General features: G+C 49.3%; 1 protein-coding gene across 1 annotated transcript; it reads left to right on the forward strand.

Moving 5' to 3' along the window:
• The first annotated feature begins 6,671 nt into the window (after positions 1-6,671).
• On the forward strand, positions 6,672-7,924 carry ID1 (inhibitor of DNA binding 1). Its single transcript, XM_063075410.1, has 2 exons — positions 6,672-7,239; positions 7,485-7,924. Exons 1-2 carry the CDS (start codon positions 6,817-6,819, stop codon positions 7,524-7,526), a joined length of 465 nt encoding a protein of 154 aa, XP_062931480.1. The 5' UTR covers positions 6,672-6,816; the 3' UTR covers positions 7,527-7,924.
• The last annotated feature ends 6,204 nt before the right edge of the window (positions 7,925-14,128 follow it).

A 14,128-nucleotide genomic window follows, 5' to 3' on the forward strand; every position in this document is an offset into this window, starting at 1 on the left:
ATTTGACCCGAGACTTGAGGAATGAGAAATCTTGCAAATACCTGTTGATAAGTGTTCTAGGCAGGGGGAACAGCAAGGGCAAGGGCCCTGAGGCAGGACCTAGCTAGTCCGCTAAAGGAGGCCATGTGGCTGCTGAGAGAAAGGGAGGGGGCAGGAGATCCAGCTGGTGGTGATGGGTAGGGGCCACAAGTGAGGGGAGGAGTTTGGATTTCATTCTCTGTGTGATGGGCAGAGATGCAGTATTGGCTGGGCACACAGTTCTGGGGATAGCTGGGGGTGGGGTGGGTGTGCTTGTGGTCTCTTGTTACAAGGCAGCGGTGGGGGGGTGGTGTTGCAGGGACAGCCAGAGCCAAAGGTCTCTCCCCCGCAGTTCCAGCAGTCCCAGCCCAGAGGCGCCGGCCTGGCGGCTGGAAGACTGCACTGTGGGTACATCTGGGGAGCAGCTGCCGGGCCAGGGCCAGAGTGGGTCACGTGGCACAGGGTAGGACTGCTCTGGAGACTACTAGGCCAGGACACCCGGGAGGGACAGTGGGGAACATGCTGGACATGAACACGCATCACACACTCTGCAGTGTAGACACGCATGCACAAAAGCCTTAGCTCCACACAACCCCAGCTGCCTAAGTTCAATGCCATCCCCCAGCTGTGTGATCTGAAGAAAGTCACTCAACCTCTCTAGGCCTCAGCTGTAAAGGGGACCTGATATTACTGCCTATCCCATGGGCCATGTATTTCTCACTCAACAAATATTCATTGAGCGTCTCCCATATGCCAGGCATTGCACTAGGCTCTGGGTTACAGTACCAGGCAGGGCAGCCATAGTCCCTGCCCTCCTGAGCTTCCCCGTTTTAGGTTAACACTTGGAACCATGCCTGACATTAAATGGCAGCCAGACCCTGAGCTATTGGACCCCAATCCCCAGGGCTTTCAACTATTCCCACAGCCAATTGTTTCTCCCCAAAGCTTTACATTTGCTCAGATATCTGTGCCCCCACACACCTTCATTCAGGCCATTTCTCTTTGTACCTTTCCCATGTAGAATGCCCAGAAAATAAGTCACCTCCTCTAAGAAGGCTCTCTGATTTCCTCCAAGATAGAACTCATCCTTTGTGTTTCTAAGGCACCTAGCAGGAAAATTTCATCATGTAGTCCTGGTGTGACAATAATTTCTTTCCCTGACCCTATGGCTAGTACAGGACCTGGCAGGGGTAGGTGTTCACGTGTATTAAGTGCACTTAACTACTGGGGGCCCTAACTGTCCCTTGACTTCTTTCTCCCCTATTTGTCTGCAAAGTGTCCTTGGTATTCGACTTCATCCAGACTAGGAGTCAAGCCCAGAGGGAAATACACTAAACATTTGCAGTTGGCATATTGTTACACAAGTAGTACATGAATACACTTCTGTTTAAAAACATATTCGGGGCCAGCCCATGGCTCACTTGGGAGAGTGTGGTGCTGATAACACCAAGGCCATGGGTTTGGATCCCTACATAGGGATGGCCGGTTAGCTCACTTGGGAGAGCGTGGTGCTGACAACACCAAGTCAAGGGTTAAGATCCTCTTACCAGTCATCTTTTAAAAAAATAATAACTAAATAAAAATATATTCAAGACTAAGTGAATCATTGTGCAGTATATGCATGTTTTGAAACAACACACTGTACCCCACAAATATGTACAAGTAAACATTAAAATATTTTGAATAAAGTGAAATACATATATTCAAGAAATACCCATGAGTATGTATCACAGAACTCAAATGTAAAACCTAAAAGTATAAAACTTCTTCTGGAAAATATAGAAGAAAATGTTCGTGACCTTGGGATAAGCAGAGATTTCTTAGATATGAAAATAAGAGCATGATCTATTTTAAAAAATTGATAATTTGGACTTCATCAAAATGTAAAACTGCTCTTTAAAAGGGATCTGAACCCTTGACGTTGGTGTTATAACACTACACTCTAACCAACTGAGCTAACTGGCCAGCCTTGGAAGACAGTGATAAGAGAATGAAAGACTAGACACAAACCGGGAGGAAATATTTGTTATCGTATATCTATCTGATAAAGAATATGTTTTCAAAATATATAAAGAACTCTCAAAACACAATAATAAGAAAACAAACAACTGAATTAAAAAGAAATGGGCAAATGATTAAAGGGGACCATGAAGGATCCTTGTGATGGGACTGTTCTGTATTTTGACTGTGGTGGCTGTCACATGAACCTACACCTGATAAAATTGCATAGAACTAAACACACACATGCAAATGAGTGCATATAAATCTGGTGAAATCTGAATTTCGCCTGAAATCTGGTTATGATATTGTACTGTAGTCATGAAAATTGTTACCATTGGGTAAATTGGGTGAAGGATATAAGAGAGATTTCTGTATTATTTCTTACAACTACATGTCAATCTACAATTATCGGAAAATATTTGTTTTTATTTTTATTTTTTTAAAAAAGATGACCGGCAAGGGGATCTTAACCCTTGACTTGGTGTTGTCAGCACCACGCTCAGCCAGTGAGCAAACCAGCCCTCCCTATATAGGATCCGAACCTGTGGCCTTGGTGTTATCAGCGCCACACTCTACCTACCGAGTGAGCCACGGGCCGGCCCCGGAAAACGTTTGTTTTTAATGAGCAAAAGAGCTGAATGACACTTCGCCAAAGAAGATCTATGGATGAAAACTAAGCACACAAAAAGATATTCAGTATCTTTAGTTATTAGGAAAATACAAATTAAAATCACAGCGAGAGTGAGATACCAGAACACATCAATTAGAATGGCTAAAAATGACTGACTTTACCAACTGTTGGAGAGGATGTGGAGAAAATGGAACTCTTAAATACTGCTGATGGGAGTGTAAAATGCTACAACCACTTTGGGAAAGTTTGGCCGTTTCTTGTAAAGTTAAACAAATACTACCATATGACCCAGCCATTCCATTACTAAATATTTACCTAAGAGAAGTGAAAGGATAGGGTCATATAAACACCTGTATACAAGAGTTCACAGCAGCTTCATTTGTTGTAACCAAAACCTATCAACAATCCAGATGTCCCTCAACAGGTGAATGGATAAATTGTGGTATATGCATACAACGGAATACTATGCAGCAATAAAAAGGAATAAACATGGATGAATCTCTCTAATTGTGCTGCGTAAAAGAAACCAGACTCCAGGGCCAAGCCTGTGGCGCACTCGGGAGGGTGTGGCGCTGGGAGCGCAGCGACGCTCCCAGTGGCTGCGGGTTCGGATCCTACATAGGAATGGCCGGTGCACTCACTGGCTGAGTGCCGGTCACGAAAAAGAAAAAAAAAAGAAGACCAGACTCAAGGAGCTATGAAAAAGAGGCTATATTTTATGATTCCATTTATATAAAATTCTAGAAAATGCAAATGAATCTATAGAGAAAGCAGACCAATAGTTGCCTGGGCACTGGGTGGAAAGGGGGTAGGGAGGAAGGGATTATAAGGAACAGAAGGAAACTTTGGGGAATAATAGAGTTATGTCAATTTTTTTGAGGGGGGATGCGGCAGGCCGGTACAAGGATTAAACCCTGGACCTTGGTGTTATCAGCACCATGCTCTAACCAACTGAGCTAAATGCGCCAGCACCTCCCCCACTTTTTTTTTTTTTCCTGGCTTTCTAGTTTTTTTTTTATTGTGGTGCAATTTAAATAAACAAAATGCTGGGCTGGCCTGTTATCTCAGATGGTTAGAGCACAGCCTTATAACACCAAGGTCAAGGGCTCAGATCCCCATGCTGGCCAGCTGCCAAAAAATAAGTAAATTTAAAAATATATATATAAATATAATAAAATGCACAAAAGTACAGAATTCAATGTGTTTTGACTAATTCATACACTGTGTAACCCATACCTCAATGTGATATGGAACATTTCCATCACTCCATAAAGTTCTCTTACAACCCTTCACTGGCAACTCCTTCCTTCTATTCACAGAGGTAATTACCATTCTGATTTCTTTTTTTTGGTGGCTGGCTGGTATGGGTAACCAAACCCCTGACCTCGGCATTATAAGGCTGTACTCTAATCAACTGAGCTAACTGGCCAGCCCCCTTTTCCTTGTTTTATTTTTTTTATTTTTATTTTTTCTCCTTTTCTTTTTCACTATAGATTATTTGTGCCTGTTCCAGAACTTTGTATAAGGGAAGTCACATACTACTGTGTTTGAATTTTTTTCCACAGCACACTTTTCTCTCTTGTTTTTAAACTCATTTCTAGATGCATATGTATTTAGGAGCAGTGGATTTGCTTTTTTCATACAAGAGATCCTACCTTGACCCCTTGGTCTGTCCCTTGCTTTTTCCACTAACTGCAGGATTTAGATATTTCTCAGAGCCATATTTCCCACCTACTGCATAGCTACTGATGTTCCATTCATAGTTTATATAACACCACTGTTGACAGACATTTAGATTACTTCAACTTCCCCTCTTTCAATTAGTGTGCGATGAGCATCCTTAAGCAGACATCTTTCAGCTTGACTGTGTAGGTTTCTCTGGAATTGACAGCAGCAAGTGGAATTGCTGGGTCAATTAACAAACACTCAGAAATGAATTAATATTCTAATTTCCTCTGGTTTATCACTGTCCTTCCAATTCTTCAGCAATTCTTTTGAGCAGCGAAATGTTCTCTCCCATCATTAGAGGGTTGCTAAACAAGGCCTAGGGAGTTTGCAGAGTTTGGGGGTGTGCAGTAAGGGGATGATGGAGAATCCAGCGAATTAACTGATGACGTCTCTCTCCTTTGAAACTGCTCTCACTGATCAGTTTTCCTGGTTTCCTGATGGAGAGGCAGAGGGCTGGTTTATTGTTCCCTCCCCCAAACGTCTGGAGGAAAAGGGAACCCGGCAGATACCCAGTGAATTGATTGCTGTGGGCAAGGCAGGACCTTCATATCATCCCCTCCTTTGTGAGCACAGTATTTTACCCTAATGCTAAAGTTGTGTGGACTTGGGTGACTACTGTGAGCCTCAGTTTCTGGGTGGGTGGCATGTATAGGACCCTGGGGTCAGACTGCCTGCCCTCAGCAGGAAGGGGCTACAGAACAATGATGTGCCCTCATTGTAACAATTAAGCCATTACAACAGCTATGGCGCTTGGGAGGCATTTTGAGCCTCAGTTTCCTCCTTTGTATAAAGAAACGAAACAGCTCCTCTCTTTACAGTTGTGGAGAGGACAACAGAAGATGTAAAGGCAAACTCTTCACACAGTGCCTGGCACTAAATAAGAATGCAATAAATGGTCACATTTGTGATTATTATCAAAATACCAGGGAGATATTAATTTTTTTTTAAAGATGACCGGTAAGGAGATCTTAACCCTTGACTTGGTGTTGTCAGCACCACGCTCTCTCAAGTGAGCTAACCCGCCATCCCTATATGGGATCCGAACCCATGGCCTTGGTGTTATCAGCACCACACTCTCCCAAGGGAGCCACGGGAAGCCCAGGAGATATTAATATTAGGGCTCAGAAAGGACACGCGAGTCACCTAAATTCACCCAGCAGCAGAGCTGCAATGGGAACTTAGGCCTCTTTCTCCAGGCCCGTGAAGGGAGGTAAAGAAACCTCCCAAGCGGCCCAAGGTGTGGGACTAGGTGGGGAGACTCCCAGGTGTGGGGCGGGGAGGTAAGGTGACCCTGGCCCAGACACCGCGCCCGCGGGGAGCGCATTCCCAATCCTCCCGCCCGGGGTCTGCAGGTGACGGGAGGGGGATCTGGGGAACGCGCTAGCCCAGTTTGCCGTCTCCATGGCGACCGCCCGCGCGGCGCCAGCCTGACAGCCCGTCCCGGTTTTATGAATGGGTGACGTCACGGGCCTGGCGTCTAACGGTCTGAGCCGCTTGTTCAGACGCTGACACAGAGCGGCCCGAGAAAGGGAGGGGTAGACTCGAGCTCCGCAGCTGCCGCGCTGTGGGAGGGAGACCTGCTCCGAGGTCTTTGAGGGGAAAAAAAAAAAAAAGCAGCCAAAAAAGGGAGGAAAATTAAAAATCACTAGTTGCTGCACGTTTGGGGAATTGTTGCAAGGAGCTGCAAATTCAGGGTAGAATCGAGGGATACAGCCCCGCTCCACTGCTCTCCTTCTATCTAAAGTTCAGGACCCAGAGTCCCAGCCCCCAACCTAAGGAGAATTTTTTCTGTCGTCGGGCCGTTACGGAATAGAACCCAGGACCACGGTGTTATCAGCAACACCTCTGAGCTAACCGGCCAGCTGCGCGCGGCACGCGCCCATGTGTGTGTGTCCGGTGGACTTTTTTTAACTACTCCCAGCCCGAGGGATCTATTGGAGACTGGGATAGGGAGACCTCTGGGTTTCTCCGTCCGAGCCTCCGTTTCTCTCATCTGTAAGATGGAAAGGTGAAAAAGTGAACATGGGAAAACTGATTCCTAAGGTCTTTTCGTTATCGGCAATGCGGGTTTAGCCTCCTTGCCTCCTTCCCGAGGAGCCCGAGGCAGCCCTCACCTCCGCTAGCCGTCCTGCCCGGTGCCCTCCCGCTGTCTCCGTTCTTGAGACTCGCTGGCCTTTCCACCAACGCCAGCGTGCACTGGTGGAGCGGACCCAAGGGCACGCCACGCCTCCAGGCCGCCCATTGGCTGCTTTTGAACGTTCTGATCCCGCCCCTCGGGGGGTGGGGCCGCAGCGAGTCTATAAAAGACCGGTTGTGGCGCTCGCCTCTCGCAATTTACAACCGCCTTCTATCTCTTCTGGGCTGTTCTAACCCGCTCAGTGCCCGCCACCTCCGTTCGCTTGGCGTCTTCTCTTCTCTTTTAACCCGACGGCAGAATCATGAAAGTCGCCAGTGGCAGCGCCGCGGCCGCCGCGGGCCCCAGTTGCGCGCTGAAGGCTGGCAAGGCGGCGGGCGGCGCGGGCGAGGTGGTGCGCTGTCTGTCCGAGCAGAGCGTGGCCATCTCGCGCTGCGCCGGTGGCGCCGGGGCGCGCCTGCCCGCCCTACTCGACGAGCAGCAAGTGAACGTTCTGCTCTACGACATGAATGGCTGCTACTCGCGCCTCAAGGAACTGGTGCCCACCCTGCCCCAGAACCGCAAGGTGAGCAAGGTGGAGATCCTCCAGCACGTCATCGACTACATCAGGGACCTGCAGTTGGAGCTGAACTCGGAATCCGAAGTGGGGACCCCCGGGGGCCGCGGGCTGCCCGCCCGGGCTCCGCTCAGCACCCTCAACGGCGAGATCAGCGCCCTGGCGGCTGAGGTGAGGTCGGAGTTGGAGCACTTAATCCCTTTACCGATGGGGAAACTGAGGCCACAGGGAGAGCGGGGACGTGCTCTATGTCCGCCCCATCCTTTCGGGCACCTGGCTCTGCAGGAATGCCCAAGGAGACCAGCAAAAGCGCTCCCCGGTCATGTCTCCTGGGGAAAGGGGGGTCCTACCTCGCTTTTGCAACCTTGTCTGCAATCCTCCGTCTCACCTCTCCTCTCCACCTCTCGATTTCACAGGCGGCATGTGTTCCAGCGGACGATCGCATCTTGTGTCGCTGAAGCGCCGCGGACCTCAGCTCTCCAAGGGGCAAGAGAATAAGTGCTTTCCCGTTCCCCCGAGCGCCTCGCTGGAGCTGGGGGGGGGTAACAAGACAGATCGGCTCGGCAGCCATCGGGCCTTTGATAGATCCGGCCCACGGCTGGGGGACTGACAGGGGGAGACCGACCTTCTCTCCACATCTACCAGCTACCAGAAACTTTGGGGCGGGGGTTCCCCCCGTGTGTTTCTATTTTTTGAAAAGCAGACATTTTAAAAAATGGTCACATTTGGTGCTTCTCAGATTTCTGAGGAAATTGCTTTGTATTGTATATTACAATGATCACCGACTGAGAATATTGTTTTACAATAGTAATGTGGGGGTTGTCTTTTTTGTTATTAAACAAATATTTTAGATGGTGGTAAAGCTTCCATGACTTCTTGTATTGAGGGGAGGGACCTGGGCTGGGGGCTGACCCTTGACCTTCACAGCTGGTGAGAGGAGGAAGGGGACTGGAGGGCTACATCTGGACTCTGGCTCTCACCGACCTGAATGAGTGTTTCCGGTGTCTTTAAAGTATTCTTTTCCCCATCCCTGGCCATTTCCCTGCTCCCCAGTGTCATAAAATTGAATACACTAGAGCTCTAGGGTTTCTCAAAATGGTCTGGATCACCTGGGGAGGTTGTTAAAATGCAGATGAACCTGCCAAGGTCCCCCCTCTGGGTGGGGGGAGTATTGAGCAAGCCATTTAAGTTAAAGAACCAACTCACTGGACCACCCACCTCCTTGCCAAGTTGCAGGAAGTGAGACCCAGTGGAAAGGGACTTGCCCAGGGTCATATCTTGTCTGAGGCAGCACTTCTGTCACCCCATTCCACAGTGGATGTGCCTCCCCCATCGCCCTGGATCCCAGCAGGCTGCCCTGGGGCTCTTGGCTTGTCCAAGTGGGTGAGCAAGTTGGCAGGGCCAGGCTGGGCACAGCTGCTGAGCCACCTGCTCTGGGTCTGGACTCGGCCTCCTCACCCTGGCCTGGCTCTGCCAGCAGCTCAAAAGAACCTCCTCTCCCCCCGGGGCTCCTGTGTGGGCTCTGAGAAGGAGAGGGCAAGTCACATCTCCAGCTCCTGAGCAGGAAAAAGGTGTCATTGGCAAGCGCCTATCTGCCTGGACATGCATGTGGGCTTGTACTCACGGGGGAGTGCATATATGAGTGTCTGGGCCTGTATATGTGACATGAGTGAACTGGTAGTCCCCCCCCCCCATGGGGCTGGGTCATCTGTTCATGTACAAGCCTGGGGTGTAAATCAGGATTTGCTTGGGGTGTATGTAGAAGGGCAAATGTGAGCACATGTGTTCTGCAGATAAGTGTGCAACCTCCAGCTGTTTGGCCTTGTGTGTTCTGCCTAAATGCATTGTGAGCATCTCTGCATGGGTCTGGGTCAATGGACGGGTTTGTGTGTTTGGGGGCCACAGAACCACATGGTGGGTTTCTGTGTGATTGTTTTGTAGATCCGTTGGCATTTCTGGGCCTCTGCAGGTCTGAGGTGGGGGTGGAGGCAGCTGTGTTTGGGCAAACCCCTCCTCAAAAGTTCAAGTACCAACTCCTTGTGCAATCGTTAGTGTCCCCTCCCTGGGGACACCAACCCTCAAGTATCCCTGCCAGGTCAACTCCCATGTATTAAACATGGGGAAATTGAGTCCCAGAAAAGGCAAAGAACTTGTCCCAGGGAGGGTAAGGACTATTAATACAATTTGTCAGTAAACAAAATAGTATAAATAGTACCTAGCACATTTATGCTCAGTCCTTTGCATAAAAGATCTCATGAATCCCAGTGGCGCTAAAGGCAGGATTCTGATCCCAGTTTTACAAAGGAAGAAACAAGCTCAGAGAGGGAATGAACAAGAACAACAAAATTAAAGATTATTATTTATTGAGAACTAACATTTAGCCAGGTGCCGCCTACCCCCCAAGCATTTTAAGGACTTTATTAAAGAGCGAAGTATTTGTAGGCAAATTACGTCCTTTGCTACCCCTCCCCACCCGGCTACTGTTTCATAGTACTAACCTCACAGAATCGTGCAGAATAAATAAAATATATCGAGAAAAGTGCTTAGCACAGTGCCTGGCACGTAGTGTTCGATAGTTATAAATTATCATTATTAATCGTCGCCTGTGTGTCTTTGGCGTGTCCTCGGAGGCACACGTGCGCACCCACTCCCTCCCATGTGGGGACCCCCGCCTGCAAGCCCACCCACGGGGACGTGGGCGTGTCCCCCGGGCGCGTACTCCCACACTGCAGGGCCGTCTTCCAGGGGAGGAAGGGGCTGCGGCAGGGGCCTGGGCCACCACCCCCGCCATTCAGGCACACTCTGGATTCCACGTTTCCCTCTTTTCCCCTTTGGCCCGGGCCCAGCCCATCTGGAGGCCGGCTCGGCGGCGGCCTGGGAGCGTTTCCATCAGCTGGGCCCGAGGAATGCGGAGCTATTTAACCTGAGCATCCCCAGGTGTACGGAGGCGCCTGGCTGTCTGGGGCCCGCCGTCTTTGGCACCGCCGCGCTAGACAAACAGCGCGCCGCCCCCGCCCTGCCCCTCCGCCCGCAGCTGCAGCCGGGCCTGGGAACCGGCGGGCGCCGGCCGCTTGCATAAGAGGCTCCCGGCCTGGAGGGGGAGGGGGGGACGGAGGCCGCTGCCTCTGTGTGTGCGTGCGTGTGTGTGTGTGCGTGTGTGTGTGTGCGTGTGTGTGTGTGTGTGTGTGTGTGTGTGTGTGTCACACACAAAACTCTGCTCCTTTGGAAATCATTAACGCCTTAACCCCTCCAGGACAGGGCACAGTCGGGAGCTGAGGTGGGGGACGCAGAGAAACACCAGGACAGTTTCTTGACCACTGGACCCTGCCTTTTCAGGGCCATGACCGAGACCTGATGTACTTTTAATTTTTTGTGTTTGTTTTTTGTTTTGTTCGTGGATCCGAACCCTTGACTTTGGTGTTACCAGCACCACTCTTTAAACATTTATTTTTATTTTTTATTTTTTTTAAAGATGACCGGTAAGGGGATCTTAACCCTTGACTTGGTGCTGTCAGCACCACGCTCTCCCAAGTGTGCTAACCGGCCATCCCTATATAGGGATCCGAACCCGTGGCCTTGGTGTTGTCAGCACCACACTCTCCCAAGTGAGCCACGGGCCGGCCCTTAAACAAGTATTTTTATTTTTATTTAAGGAACATTTATAGAGCACTTATTATGTGCTGGGCACTATACAAAGCTCTCTAAAATATCCATTCATTTAATCCTCCCAAACTTAATGGGGCTAGTGCTTTCATATGCTCATTAGTTTTCATAGGCTCACTTTAATAATAACAGTAACAACAACAACAATAATAATAATGAGTTAACCTTTCAGTACGGAGGCAGGTGGACACAGCTCTGGAATCAACCTTGATATTCATCATTTCACCTCTGTGAGCCTCTCTTTTATCATCTGGAAAATGGGCTTCAGAATCTGGGCCTCAAGGATCGATGGAACTGTTGCGTATGAAAAGCTTAGCACTGTGACTGGCTCATAGTAGACATTTAGTATGTGTTGGTATAAAGTGTTTTGAGCCCTTAGGGGATGGTTTCAACAGCTCTTTCAGGAGAGTAGGCCCTTTGCTAGTCCCACTTTTCAAAGAGAAAAGGGAGGCATCAGAGAGGTGAGGCGACACACTCAAGGCCACGCCGGGACATTGATTTAGAGGACTTTCCCGAAATCAGGTCAGTCCAAACATGAGGGGCCTCCTGTTCCCACACAACATCCAATTTAGCCTTTTCATCTAATTTCTAATTGAAATCATACCTGGTCCCTATACATTTTTGTTCTAAAAGCATGAACTGGATAAATGCAAGACATACATACATATCATGATTTTTGAACCCACGCTTTGGCATTTGTTAATTTAAAAAACCTAACTGGACCCTGGAAAGATGGAAATGGCCCAGGGTCCCTCGACCTCTAAGAGCTCCTGGGTCAGGTCCTGTGTGAGCCAGTTCTGAGAGGACAGGTCACACAGCTAGGCACAGGTCTTAACCGAGGTGGAAACCAACTGAGCTCTGTGCAGAGGTATAATTCTGTCCTGGAGGCTGAGGGATCACTAGGCCCTGACTTCTGTATGCACCCCCCACCCCCACCCCCAGGAGCCAACGTGCCTCATACACAAACACTGACTTTTTACATCTGCCAATTTGAATCAAAGTTAACTTGATGGGGGTGATGCTGGATCCCCCCCATTTTAGCTCCTGAGACTAAGGCCCAGCCCTAGAACTTTTCTTCATTTTGAGCCCCAAGAACTGCCAGCCAGAGAGGGCTCCCTGCTGTCCAGGGTCACACATAGCAGGGCTTCCCAGTGGCGGGCCTCAGATCCCAGCGTGACTGCCAGAGTGAAAGGAGGTGAGTCACAGGGCCACACCAGGAGCCAGGCGAGGCTGGGGCCAGGGTCTGGGCACCACTTTCCAGGAAAGGGAAGGGAAGAGGAAACCAGAAGGTCGGGAGGAGCGCAGGGAGGGGGTGGGGGCGCCCTTATCTCCCTGACCTGCCCTGGGCTGCTTCCTGCCCCAACTCTTGCAAAACCTCCTTCCCAGTGCTTCCCCCAAGAGGGGTACCCCACGCCAGAACAGGGTTGCATCAGGGCCTTGTGCAAGGGTTGGTTAGGAGGAGGACAGTGGCTGCTGGCCAAGAAGGGGCCAGAGGAGGCCGACCCAGCGCCACCTCTGACCGGGCACTTGCTTTACCTTCCTGGCCCTCAGTACCCCAGCTTTAAAATGGGTGTTGTAGGTTTTCAATGATATCGTCCCAGACCCATGCACTCCTCAAGCCCCAGGCCGGGCAGTTGACATCTCTACGTAGAAAACTGTACCAGCCCCACAGGTTCATTCAACAAATAGTTATGCAGCTCCTATGATGTGCTAGGAACAGGGCTGCAGGAGCTAAGAATTCAGATAAAAATCCTTGCCCCCTTGGAACTTACATTCTTAGTGTGAGACAGACAGTAAGTAAATACGAAGGATCTTCAAAAGGTTTGTGGAAAAATTCAAATCATCTTTTAATTTTATTTTTTCATGAACTTTTTGAAGTGCCCGCGTATGCATACGTGAAATCAGAGATGCATTTACCCTGAAATTACTGAAGCTTAGTGGTTCCGAAACTTCAATTACCGAAACTTCAAGGTTCCTCACCTGGGAAGAGTACTTGCAATGTGTTCGTGTTTTTTGTGTGTTTTTGTAATTGCAAGATGTGTTCTTTTTGTTAGAGGCTCCACAAAACCTAGATTCTCCCCTGAACATACAGAGGTGAGGGAGCAGAGTGCAAGCATCAAGGCACCGCAGAAGACCTAGAAGAATCATGTGCGTGGGTGCTGTTCCTCTCTTAGGTTTGATATCTGAGCTGCAGGGAAGAGCTGGGAGGTGAAGCAGTGCGCTCCAGAGCAGCACACACACCACAGGCCCGCAAAGGCGAGAGCTGTGCCCGTTCCGGCCTTCCTCGGGCCACTGGCGCCCCCTGCCGGGCAGAGCCAGGGATGTGCCGTCGCGGGCGGAAAAAGGGGCCTGGTTCCCGCTGGTGCCTTGGCGGCCTCTAGTGGACTTCCTCGGAACTGCAGCCAGAGCTAAGAGCGTGTTAAGAGTGTGTGTCTGGTGTACGACTGTGCGGATATGTACGTGTACGCAGCAGGGGACGAGTCCAGAAATCTCCACCCTCATCCCCTGCTCTGATCAGAGGCTCCCTTAGTTACCATTTCCCTCATTCTCTCACCCTCTTTCTTCTTCCCCGCTATGCGACAACCCCCTCTGGGCCTCATTCCCTCATCCATAAAAGGAGGAGATCTTGGGCTAAATTATTATTATTTTTGGCGGCTGGCCAGTGCGGGAACCGAACCCTTGCCCTTGGTGGTACAAGGCTGCGCTCTAACCAACTGAGCTTATCGACCAGCCTTAAATTCTTGAAAAAAAATTTTTTTTTTTAATTTTGAAATGTATTATACCCACAAAACAGTAGATATGATGAGTGTCTGTGATTTAAATATATCAATAAAACTCACATTTTAGTACCAGCCATCCCGCTCACGTAATGGAATATTACCCCTTTTGAAACCCCTATGTGCCCCTCAGAATAAAATCCTCTTCCTCCCTTCTAAAATGTTACCTCTCTCTAGAACTTTGTATTAATCAATAATTTGTTCTTCTTTTATTTTTTTCCACATATGTACCAGTATGCATCCTTAAACAATCTCTTGCTTAGTTTTACCTAGGTTTGCCTTTTATATGAATAGAATCACACTGTGTGCAATTTTCTGTAACTTGACTTTCTCACGTGAGTGGGAAAAAACAACACTCTCAGCTCAGTTTCTCCCCCTGTACTCTCACAACACATGTCTGACACCTGGTTTCGCTCCACTAGTAAGGAAGCAACCAGTTCTGCAGCGGAGACCAGCTGGGTGTCCTCGCATTCAATTGCAGCACTATCCACCTGAAGAGAGCGTCAGACCCCACAGTTTACAGGCTCAGTCCCCGAGACTGCCCCTGACTTCAGATGCCGATGGCAAGCCCCAGGTTGTTTTTTGTTTGTTTTATTAGCATATTCATTGTTACAAATCAT

The sequence above is a fragment of the Cynocephalus volans genome, chromosome 1, assembly GCF_027409185.1.
Source record: "Cynocephalus volans isolate mCynVol1 chromosome 1, mCynVol1.pri, whole genome shotgun sequence".
NCBI classification, from domain to species: Eukaryota; Metazoa; Chordata; class Mammalia; order Dermoptera; family Cynocephalidae; genus Cynocephalus; species Cynocephalus volans.

What these genes read in the sequence shown, in the direction of transcription:
- ID1 (XM_063075410.1), top strand. Translation starts at nt 6,817, where the DNA reads ATGAAAGTCGCCAGTGGCAGCGCCGCGGCCGCCGCGGGCCCCAGTTGC. An exon ending in TCAGCGCCCTGGCGGCTGAG is followed by an intron (nt 7,240 to 7,484) that starts GTGAGGTCGGAG and finishes TCGATTTCACAG; the next exon opens with GCGGCATGTGTTCCAGCGGA.